A 12,753-nucleotide genomic window follows, 5' to 3' on the forward strand; every position below is an offset into this window, starting at 1 on the left:
TCAGGAAGGCATTTTCATTTATTCTCTAAGAACTGACACAGAAATTGCATTTATCTGTTTATACTGAAATATTTGTGCCCACTTAGCAAACAAATTGATAACCATTTTTAAAATATTGCTTCAAGATCACTGTACTTGGACCACAAAACTTTCTTCTCAAATTTAACTTATAGGCAGTTTTTATCTAGTAGAAATTATTTTCATAGTTCGTAGAACAAATCTACTAAAAAGGCCAAAGAAAGGTTAACACATAGAATGGCACTGTACTAACATAATTAAAACACAAAGCCAAAAGCCACTGATCATTTTCTGTGACACTATCACAAAGCTTCAGACCTATCTCCCCTTCTGCAATTTCCACTGCAGAACTTAACCTAGAACAACTTACCCAGAACATCAAGATCAAGGGTCTGTGCTAGCTTCTTTGCACCATCAGCACCAAAAATATGAGTTTTGTGTTTACACTTTGGACACTGGAAAACACTCATGTTTTGGACAAGACCAAGAACCTAGAATAAAAAAAACCACATTGAAATTAAAATAAAATTACATCATATTTTAATACATCATTTCAGCACTGAGTACCTACTAGGTGGTGATACAATGAGTTATAGACTCTGCTCTCAAGGAACTCACAAGCTAGTGAGACACAGAGACATAGGTAATTAATATAGTGATAAGTACTAAAAGTCACTGAGTAAACAGGAGCCACGGAAAACTGCCTGGGAAGAATAAGAGGAGTTTTTGAGTCGCTCACAGACATTTGTTTCTTCAGGTTGCAAGTGGCAAGAGTGGGCAAGGCCTACAAAAGGAAATACAGACAGAAGAAAGGGCACAAACCCAGGCAGCCAAATGTAACTATTTGGGCCCACATAATTTGTAACCTAGTGTGTGGTCAAGACAGAAGATGGTTTATTAAGGAAGGCCAGGGTCAGAAGGTAAGGTGCCAAATGCCATCCATATATCTGAGACTTAGACACAGGAAACCACAAAGGTTTTTAAAGACAAAAAAAGGTGATATCAAAGAGGTAGTGTTACACAATCAGGTTAGTCCTGATAACAATATGGAGAAAACAAGAGGGGAGAAAATAGAGGAAAATAAATAGTTAAGAGCTTACCTGTGGGCAAAGTCTCATGGTCAATAATAGCTAACATATAACAACAACCAACAAACAGGCCCAAACAGTGCTTATTACAGATCACGTACTAGAATAAATGCTTTAAAGGGACTATCTTATTTTCTCCTCACAAAAAATTCATAAGTATTTTATCACCCCCATTCTATCCTTGTGAAAACTGAGCCTGTCAGCTCTTATTAGAATGTTATTGCTTGAAACAAAGTTTTGTAGTAATATAGAAAATTCCCATCTCTTTCTGGGTTTCCCTAGCTTCTGGCACAAAATAGATCCTTAACAGACATTCATTGGATAAATACACAGGCTCTGCAAATATAATCTGTATTCATGATCCTTTTAATCTCGCTTTCTTATTGATGAAAAACAGTGACTCCCTTCCAGAATAAAAATGCAGAACACTACCATCAGAAGCTTAGAGATAACAATGTCTGGATCATCCTATCAATTCCACCATAAGATTATCACTGCAGAAGATTAGAACATTTACATATAAAATGAAGAATAGCATTGATAGTCCATAATGAAACAGACAAGAAAGTGATAAAATTTGTTATTCTTTTGGAAAGAGGAACAGAAAAGACTAAGGTTGCCCACAACACATATAAATGAAGACAAACAGTGAAAGACATTAATTTGGAGCAAAGCATGTTCCAAGCATCTAATATATACCCTTTTGCTGATGCAAAGTATCACAAAAATAAATTACACTGGGTTTTGGTAATTCAGCACCAACTCCAGAAAGCTAGAAGAAAACACAGCTTCATAGCAGAGCACTTTTTTTTTTTTTATTCACTATGTCCATATGAATATACTTATTGCTTGGGCAGTTTTTCTGCCATTTATGTTAAATGTTTTATATACCCTGACTGCAGGGCTTTCAACTTAAACATAAGAAATATCATTCAACAAATAAGATTAGGATATTTATAGACAGTGAAAAATCTAGGCAAGGCATATTTCAATTCATAGAGAACAGGAAAAGCCTTATTACCTTGGAATTTCTTAGACTTCCCAAGACATAAGAGACAAGAATATACCTGCAGTTTGCATGATTTACTTCTCATTATCAAACTATTCTCCATGGATTGTATAACTATCTCATATTCCCTACAGACTACATAAATGTCACAGACATAAAATATGAAACGACAACCAAACAATATTTAATGCACTCTTATTATATACCAGTAACCAGGCTAAACACAAATGCTAGCATACTGTGGTGAGCCAAACAGACTTGATGCTGGCCCCCTTGAAGCTTGAGCTCTAATTGCAGAAATGGATTAAACAAGAAACACATTTCTGTGGACGCAAAGCACAAAGTATATGAAAGAGCAGATCAGAGAAGACTCCACTGACTCTAGAAGTCAGAGAGGGTTTCTTTAAGGAAACTTTTAACCTAAAAAATACAGGATAACCAGGCAAAAACTAGGAAAAGGGAAGAAAAATATTCAAGACAGCGAGCATATGTCTACCTTCAAGAAATTGAAAGGCCAGTCTTGAGGCCTCAGGGATGTGATGAGAGTGACATGCAATCAGGATGGCAAGGCAGGGCATATGGGCCACATTCAGGTGTCTGGGTTCTCTAATGAGCACAGAGAAGCTGCTAACGGTTTCAAGTAACAGAGGCCAAAGTGGCCAGCAGTTGTAGTGGACTTACTACTTGGGGTTCCTATCTCAGATTTTAAAAACATCACAAAATATCAGAAAAAAAAACTAAAAAAATTTGTCTTTGTGTATTTACTAAACAAACACAAATTCAGGTCTGTGTGCTCCAAAATCAATCGTGGAGAGGTGATCATTTTTAGTGCTATCTAAAATATGTTCAGTTCTCCTGGGCACAAAGTTAGGATTTTTCTCCTCTGCAATTAGGTAATGACATGTAACTTGTTTTGGCCAATAAAAAGTGAGCAGAAATTCCACGTGTCCCTTCCAGGCTGAATTCAGCTTTAAGTGTTGGTTTTTCATTATCTTTCTTTATCCTGGTGCCTGCAAGCTTTCAGATGGGAGCTGCTCTGTCAGTCTGGGTGCCAGAGTTAGAACAATACAGAGGAAATGTTGAAGCCAAACCACAATGGATATGTAGCAAAAGAAAGGAAACTGGTGTGGTTTTAAACCACTGGAATTTAAGGATTGTTAACACACATGGCCTATCCCATTTTTGGCTGATACAGAAGTATATAAAGAAAATATTAGAATTCCTATTTTATGATCACCTTTTTAATTTCAATTATTGTGCTTTATAATACAAATAGAATTAATTCACTAATATATGCATACTATATACTATATATATGTATATATAACAAATATTCATATATTGGGTATATGTTCAAGCATCATTTACTGATAAGGATTCATAATCAAAAAAGTTAGGAAATAAAGAACCCTCTGTATGTTTGAGAGCCAGGGTTTAGACAACACTTGGATCTATTACTGCTAATATCTAACTTCTTTCAGTTCAAGGATAAATGCCCCAGTAATGCTTCCTAGGTCATCTTAAATAAACTAATTCCACTTAACTTTAGAATTTGTTATCTTAAGAACTTCTCATATGTATATACCTTTGCTTGATTAAAAAATTGGTTGTAATGAAACACTAATTTATAGAGGAGATGATATAGCACTGCATGTTAATTGCATATTTCACATGGAAAATAATGAATCTCAACCCACTACTCACCACATACACAAAAGTTAATTCTAGATAGATGTAGAATCAAATGTAAAAAGGTAAAACAATAATACTTATAGAAGAAAATAGGTAGAGGCAGGCAGAGATTTTTCTAGAACTATACAAAGAGGCATTAAACATCAACTTGACATTTTATTAACTAGAACTTCATCAACAGAGTGAAAAGGCAGACCACAGAGCAGGAGATGGTTTTACCTGAAATATATAAATATATAAAGAACTCCTGTAAATCAATAAGGAAAAGTCAGACAACACAATAAAAACAGACACAAGACTTAATAAGCACTTCACAAAAGAGGATGTCCAATCCAAAGTACATTCATGCTTAAGACTAGTTTAGGAAAGATGAAAATCAGTACAACAAAAACAAACACAAATACCAAATGTTGATGAGGATGTGCTCATTTTTCAGCTGGGTTATTTGTTTCTAGCCCTTGAGCTGAGTTACTTAGGTATTTTGGATATTAATACCTTATCAAATGTATGGTTTGCAAATACCTTCACCCACAGATGGTCTGTTTACTCTGCTAATTGTTTCCTTGCTTGTGCAGACAAATCACATTTGTCTATTTTTACATTTGGTGCCTGTGCTTTTGGGTTCATCTCCAAAAGATCACTGATCAGAACAATGTCAGAGAACTTTTCCCTCATAGTTTCTTCTAACAGTTTTAGAGTTTCAAGTCTTACATTTAAGTCTTTAAGCCATTTTGAGTTACTTTTGTATACAACATGAGATAAGGGACTAATTTTATTCTTCTGCATGTGAATATCCAGTTATCTTAGCACCATTTACTGAAGGGACTATCCTTTTCCCATGTGTATTCATGGCACTTTTGTCAAAAAACAACTGGCCACAAATGTGTAAATTTATTTCTGGGTTCTCCATTGTTCTATTTCTTGAATACAAACAGTGTGTACGTTCACTTTGTAAAAATTCATTGTGGATACACTTCCAGTTTGTGCCTTTTAGGTAGGTAAGTCATAGTCCAATAAAAATTTGCTTAAATAAAGAGGTAGTCATGAGAAGACTAGTAATAAAGCAATAGGACAAGTAACTAAAACAATGGTATATTACTCATCTTGTATACCTGCACACAAAAATAACCATCTGATTTAAATAGGAAATACTATATAAAAACAAGAAAGTAACAGTAAAATTAAAATGAGCTGCTTGGGAGAAACAACCTCCTGTTCTTCTTAATACTACAATGAAAGATCTGAAACAAAAGTCTAACCCCAAAGAAGCTGTGAAATGATGAGGTTATAGATCTGCAATGTCCAATCAGATAATCGTTTGTCACATGGGGCTACTGACCACTTGAACTGTGGCTGGTTAGAACTGTGATGTGCTGTAAGTGTAAAATACACACTGAATATCAATGACAGTATGAGTAAAAACAGGTAAAACATATCAATACTTTTTTAAGTTTATGTTTAATTTTCAATTTTTTTGTCAAAGCATATCACAGATGCACACAAAAACATGCTCAAATCTTAAGTGTATGGCTGAATGAACTTAATAAAGTACAACCATGTTACTAAAATCCTGCTAAGCACTGCCAGCACCCTGGAAGTTTCCTTGTTACCCTCCAAAACACTTCCCCAAAGGTATATATTTCTTTTTTTGTAAATTTATTTATTCTAATTTGTTATACATGATGGAATAATGCAATTCATTTCATATTACACATATAAAACACAATTTTTCAAGTCACTGATTGTACTCAAAGTTTTTTCACACCATTCATGTCTTTATACATATACCTAGGGTAATGATGTCTAACTCATTGCACCATCTTTCCTGTCTCCTTGCCCCCTCCCTTCCTCTCCCTACCCTTTGCCCTGTCTAAAGTTCCTCCATTCCTCCCATGCTCCCCACCCATTGCCATTATGAGTTAGCATCCTCACTCAGCCTTTGTTTTTTTGGGATTGGCTTGCTTCAATTAGCATTATATTCTCCAACTCCATCCATTTACCTGCAAATGCCATGATTTTATTCTCTTTTAATGCTGAATAATGTTCCATTGTGTGTGTATGTATGTATGTGTGTGTGTGTGTGTATGTCTATGTGTATATATGTGTGTGTGTGTGTGTGTGTGTGTGTGTGTATAAATAAAACAAAGTTTCCCTAACTATTCATCTACTGAAGGACATCTGGGTTGGTTCCACAATTTAGCTATTGTGAATTGTGCTGCTATAAACATTAATATGGCTGTGTCCCTGTAGTATGCTGTTTTAAGTCCTTTGAGTATAAACTGAGGAGTGGGATAGTTGGGTCAAATGGTGGTTCCATTCCAAGTTTTCCAAGGAATCTCCATACTGCTTTCTATATTGGCTGCACCAATTTGTAGTCCCACCAGCAACGTATGAGTGTACCTTTTCCCCATATCCTTGCCAACATTTATTGTTGTTTGTATTCTTGATAGCTGCCATTCTGACTGGAGTGAGATGAAATCTTGATTTGCATTTCTCTAATTGACAGAGATGTTGAACATTTTTTCATGTCTGTTGATTGATTGTATATCCTCTTCTGAGAAGTGTCTGTTCAGTTCCTTGGCCCATTTATTGATTGGCTTATTTGGTTTTGTTTTGTTTTTGTTTTGGGTGTTAAAGTTTTTGAATGCTTTATATATCCTAGAGATTAGTGCTCTATCTGATGTGCTTGTGGTAAAGATTTGCTTCCATTCTGTAGGCTCTCTATTCACCTCACTGATTGTTTCTTTGCCGGGAAGAAGCTTTTTAGTTTGAATCCATCCCATTTATTGATTCTTGGCTTTAATTCTTGTGCTACAGGAGTCTTATTAAGAAAGTCGGGGCCTAATCTGACATGATGAAGATTTGGGCCTACTTTTTCTTCCATTAGGTGCAAGGTTTCTGGTGTAATTCCTAGGTCCTTGATCCACTTTGAATTGAGTTTTGTGCATGGTGAGAGAAAAGAGGTTTCATTTCATTTTGTTACATGTAGATTTCCAGTTTTCCCACCACCATTTATTGAAGAGGCTATCTTTTCTCCAATGTACGTTTTTGGTGCCTTTGTCTAATATAAGATAACTATAGTCATGTGGGTTAGACTCTGTGTCCTCTATTCTGTACCACTAATCTACCAAAAGCACTATATAGATTCAATGCAATCCCGATCAAAATCCCAATGACATTCCTTATAGAAACAGAAAAGCAGTTATGAAAGTCATCTGGAAAAATAAGAGATTCAGAATAGCCAAAGCAATCCTTAGCAAGAAGAGTAAAGCTGGTGGTATTACTATACCCGACCTTAAACTATACTACAGAGCAACAGTAACAAAAACAGCATGGTATTAGCACCAAAATAGACTGCTAACCTGATTTCTAACACCATAAATTAATTTTATCTGGTCTTGAACTTGATATGAATGAAATCATGCAACACATTCTTCTGTGTATATGTGATTCTTCCAGCTAAACTATTTCTGTGTGGTTCATTTTCATTAGGTCCCCAAATTTCATATCCATTCTCCTATAGGATCACTTGGGTTATTTTCAATCTTTGGATACTATAAATAATGCTTCTATTAATGTTTTTATATGTCCTTTTGTGGGGGATTGGGTATTAGGTTATACCCCAGCTATCCTTTCCACTATAGTTGTAATTTGCATTACCATAATTATTAATTAAATTGAATATATTTAAAAATTTATTGGTCATTTTCATGTCATTTCCTATAAAATGCCTGATCAGGTGTCTGGCCTATTTTCATCTGTTCACAGGTGCCTAATTTCACCCATTTTCTTGTTTTTTATTTTTACTTTTAAAAATATGGCTACTAAAAATTTATAAGTTACATTTATATACAATATATTTTGGTATTTATCCTATTTAAAGTTTCAAAGTCCTAATGATGTCCAAAAACATTTTATCAGGTTCTGTGATTTATTATAAATATTTTAAAATATTGAACAGAAAAGAAACATTTACTTTCAAGAATACTCAAGACAGATTAAACTATCAAGTTTCTTTGCTTTTAGCTGGAATCACATCAACAAAGAGTGATAGCACTCTTATGTGGTTATCTTGTTCTGTGCAGAAGCTCATACAACAGTTTTATACATATAAAACCCCATGTATAGATAGACACACATATACATATATTATGTATCCTCTCTTTAGTTAATTAAATAAATTAGTTATTAAATAACACATGCAGACTGTGTGGCAAACAGCTCTTTCAAAACATAGGGTGAGCTGGAGAAAAACATAAAAGAAAGGTGTGAGCATTAAAAAGTTAGAAATCACTGATCATATTCATTTAAGAGCAATCCTCTATAATCACTGGGGCTTTGAATGGGGAAAACTAATAAACTAAGGAAGAACATTAGAATATCCATATTCCAATTTTGTTCATAAAATTTTTTCTTTCTTAAATAGGAAAGAATTCATTTCCACATGGCCCCCACCAAAAAAGCCTTACATTTTACGAATACTTTATGTATTGTTAAGCTGTTTGTTTATTGTAGAGCTATTGTGTATTTCCTTTGATAGCAGAAACATTATAGAACAGACGTTTGTTATAGCTTAATTTACATAATGCCATTGAGATGCAGCTGTAAGCATGCTCAATCATTTTTTAATGCCTCATCAAAGTATAAGCTCCTTTTCTTTTTAACCTCAGCTTGTTTTACTGAAAGAAAGCTAACATCAGCCACCACAAACATTTTATATGTTATTTCAATCCATCATTGGCTCAGAAGGGTACTTCCTTTATTAACTTTTAAAAAATTGACTCTCTTGAAATATCAACATTGCTCTGAATATTGGATTTTTGTGTCTAAAGGTACTGAATTAAGCAGGCTCAAAAGGCCCCAATTTTAATTTCTTCTTGACATTTTAAACCCAGATTCAGGTAAGTAACAAGCAAGATTTTCAGGCTACTATATAATCCAATTTCTCAAGGTTACAATCAGGTTAAATGCTTGCTGGTTGGAGACTGTCATATGGATTAAAAGCTATGTTTCAAGAAAAATTAAGGAGGAAAAACTCATTGTTAAATAGAGAATGAATTATAATAAATGAAATAGATTAGATTCATAAGTGCTTTTCAGTTCTCCATTAGCCTCAAACCAGTTTTTGGTAGACATCTGAAGCATGTCTATAGATATTATAATTTTAAAAAATGAGATGAGTGTTCTTTTTTTTCTTTTTCAGAAGAAGTAGCCTGACATGGAAAGAACAATAAGTAGGGAGGCCTGCATCCATGTTGCTCTCAGAGACCAACTAAGTAGCTGTGGGACCATGATGTATAACTAAACTTTTCTATTCCTTGAATTCTTAATCTCTAAAATGAGGATTATAATGATGTCTAAAGTCTACCACTATAGAAACAACATTCAGAGCTACCATTTATAATACTAGGTACTGAGGTTGTACTACATACTGCATCTATGTGCCACAGTGACTGATAGATATTGCCATCTCTATTTCATGGAAGAGAACAGTAAAACTAAATTATTTGTTCAAGATTACACTGTAAATAACAAAGCCACAATCCAAACTATTTAAGTTACTGGTATGTATTTGGAAGTCACCAAAAAAAAAAAAAAAAAAAAGTAAATGGATGAGGATTTGGTGTATGGAATTAGGTAGCCTGAGATAATGAATATCCACATGGTTTATTTTTATTTATTTATTATTATTTTTTTTTAGAGAGAGAGAGAGAGAGAGAGAGAGAGAGAATTTTTTAATATTTATTTTTTAGTTTTACGGTGGACACAACATCTTTGTTTGTATGTGGTGCTGAGGATCGAACCCGGGCCGCACGCATGCCAGGCGAGCGCGCTACCGCTTGAGCCACCTCCCCAGCCCTATCCACATGGTTTAGTAGAGCAATTTAACATAATAATTAAGAGCACAGTTGCAAGGAAGGCCTGATTAGAACCATCTTCTTGCCACTTGGTGCCACAGTCAAGCTTCAGACTTCATTCTCTTCTCCAAGATCCTGAGCATGAAACTCCCTTTCCCTTAATCCTTATTCGACTTTATATCAACAAAATTTATAGATTTTTAATTCCTCTCTATTTTTTAATCCATCATTTTCTTCTGGTTTCATTTGTTTACCTGAATAATCGGAATCCCAATGAGAAGCAAATTATAATGAAGACTCCTATATCCTACAGTTATCTCACCCTGAGATATTCCCTGATGATGACAGTACTCAACTCGAACTCTGGATCATCCACAGAAATTGCAGTTAAGAATGTGGGGTCTAGGGGATGGGGTAATATCTCAGTGGTTCAGTAATTGCCCAGCAAGTGAGTGCAATTCCCAGCACGGNCACCAGAGAAGCACCAATTTGTATGTTCTTTTTTTTTTTTTTTTTGTATTAGGGATTGAATTCAGGGGCACTCGACCACTGAGCCACATCCCCAGCCCTATTTTGTATTTTATTTAGAGTCAGGGTCTCACTGAGTTGCTTGCTTAGCACCTTGCTTTTTCTGAGGCTGGCTTTGAACTTGTGATCCTCCTGCCTCAGCCTCCCAATCTGCTGGGATTATAGGCATTCGCCACCGCACCTGGCCCATAAATGATTACTTTGCCAGAAAAATAATAAACCACAATTCTGATCTTTATTGTCAAGAAGGTGTTTCACATTTGTAGGATATTTGGTTATGAAAGTGGGAAATGGAAAGAAAACAGTGATAAGAAGTGTCTATTCGAGGTTGTAATATCATCTAGTTTTTCTTAGAAGACAATATAACCATTTACCTTTACAAATTACTAAAAAGTTCCAGAACAAAACAGGATTTTTCTTTCTTTGTTTTTAGTAGACAAAGTAAACCAATCTCTCTCTTATAAAATGAATAACTATTTGCAAGGCTGCTATAGAACTTTCAGAGTTATTTATTAGGAAAAAATAAAGTAAATGACCAACATTAGGCTTTAATCTTCATATTTATTGCCTGGCCAATTATATGGTATAGACTGTTGGCTTCTCACCAAAATCAATGGTCTCATCTTCCTTGGCACATAGCTCAACTACACATGGGGGTCTCCTTGTGCTAATGTGACTAGCTGACTTTCACCTAGTGGAATGTAAGTACAAGTTTCTGTACTGCATTTAGGCTTGGTCAATAAAAATTTCCATGAACATGCTTCTGTACTGTGTCTTTCCCTCCAGGATGACTAGAATAAAGATGGTCCCAAGGAAGACCTTAAAAGTCAAATGTGAGGGGCTGAGGCTGTAGCTCAGTGGTAGAGTACCTGCTTTGCACATGTGAGGCACTGGGTTCAATCTTCAGCACCACATAAAAATAAATAAAGATATGTGTCCTTCTACAACTATAACATACGTCTATGAAAAATGACAGAGGCAACAACAGCCTAAATGACCACATGGAAGAAGACTACCCTGACTGCCTGTTAATCTACTAGCAATGTTAATGTGAACAAAAAATAAACTTGTATTTGCATCATTATATATTTTGAGGTGTGTTTGTGACAGCAATTAGCTCAACTTATTTCAAAGTTTAAATAATGCAGATTTTTAGAATCTTAATGACTTTAGCAACCTAAGAACTCTTTATGAAAAAGGATGGTTTAGGTTCAACTAAAATACTCAAAATTAAGGAAATCTCATACAGTATTTATCTAAATGTTTAAAAACTTCTTGTCAAAATTCTTATTAACAAATAATGCATTAGTCAAAAATGCCTAAGCCAAATACATAAACATCTATGAATTACAAAGTCATCTGCTTCAATGACAACATCATGAAAAGTTATTATAATAAGGGACATTAATTATATGACATTATATCAACATTGAGTGTTCAGATTGTGCCAAACACTGTAATGAGTCATTTAGCATTACATTATCCCCTTTATTTCTCATCTCAACTCCCTGAGGGAAATTCTACTATAATCCCCACTTTATGAATGAGAAAATTGAGGTATAGAATAACTTATTCATATCATAAGAGTTACAAAATGACACAGCTGGAATTTGAACTCTACAGTTCAAATTCCTGAGCTCCTGCTCTTCACTACTAGGTAACAATGGCTCTGCAAGTAAAACGTCTTATCACCCCAAAATTATAAAATTTGGAGAGTAATTTAATTTGAAACTAAATGAAATAAAAATGAACATTAAATAAAGAATCCTCTAAATAGTTACAAAATATGAATAATAAGTGGTTCTATCTGATGCAAATGATATTAAAAAAGCCAGGACCAAATTGCTTTCTCTTTCAGTCTCTTCCTTGACAAACAGTATTAAATCATAACCTTCACAACGAATAAGGGCAGAGATTCATGAGTGAGCATCTAACCTCTTATTTCTAGTTTGTTGTCACCCTGATCAGAAAACCAGTCCCTGGTAGATTTATTAATGGCAACATAACTCTCAACATTTCTTTGATTTCTGACTTTTTGGTTCAACCCCTGACCTCATGAAGTCAATTGCCAAGCTTTCTAATTCTTCCTTGAAAATGTCAGGTACATTCAATTCCCCTTACTATGTTCACTGCCATTGTTTTAAATCAGATTCTTACTACCTATCACCTACTCCAGTGTTTTTCTAACATTTTTTTTTTCTCCTAGTACTGGGGACTGAACCCAGGGGTGCTTTACCACTGAGTCACACCCGAGCCTTTTAAATTTTACTTTATTTTTAAATTAAAAAAATGTTAGTTGTAGGTGGACACAATACCTTTATTTTATTTTTTTAATGTGGTGCTGAGGATTGAACCCATTGCCTCACACATGCTAGGCAAGCGCTCTACAACTGAGCCACAATTGCAGCCCTGTTTTTAAATTTTAAGACAAGGTTTCACTAAGTTGCTGAGGCTGGCCTTGAACTTGCAATCCTCCTGCCTTAGTCCCTTGAGTTGCTAGGATTACAAGCATGTGCCACTGCACCTGTTTTTTTTCTAACTTTTTAGATTGTCTTCCTGT

The 12,753-nt window shown here is 34.8% G+C and overlaps 1 protein-coding gene across 4 annotated transcripts in view; it reads right to left on the reverse strand.

The window, feature by feature from the left end:
• Positions 1-12,753, reverse strand: part of Nubpl (NUBP iron-sulfur cluster assembly factor, mitochondrial) — a 204,382-nt gene that overhangs the window by 11,553 nt on the left and 180,076 nt on the right. For all 4 annotated transcript variants that reach the window (XM_048798711.1, XM_015491674.2, XM_015491682.2 and 1 more), the window contains one exon: positions 389-509. In XM_048798711.1, the coding sequence (XP_048654668.1) occupies positions 389-509 (121 nt within the window). The remainder of the gene's footprint in view (positions 1-388; positions 510-12,753) is intronic.

This window comes from Marmota marmota, unplaced genomic scaffold (genome assembly GCF_001458135.2).
Source record: "Marmota marmota marmota unplaced genomic scaffold, marMar, whole genome shotgun sequence".
NCBI lineage: Eukaryota > Metazoa > Chordata > Mammalia > Rodentia > Sciuridae > Marmota > Marmota marmota.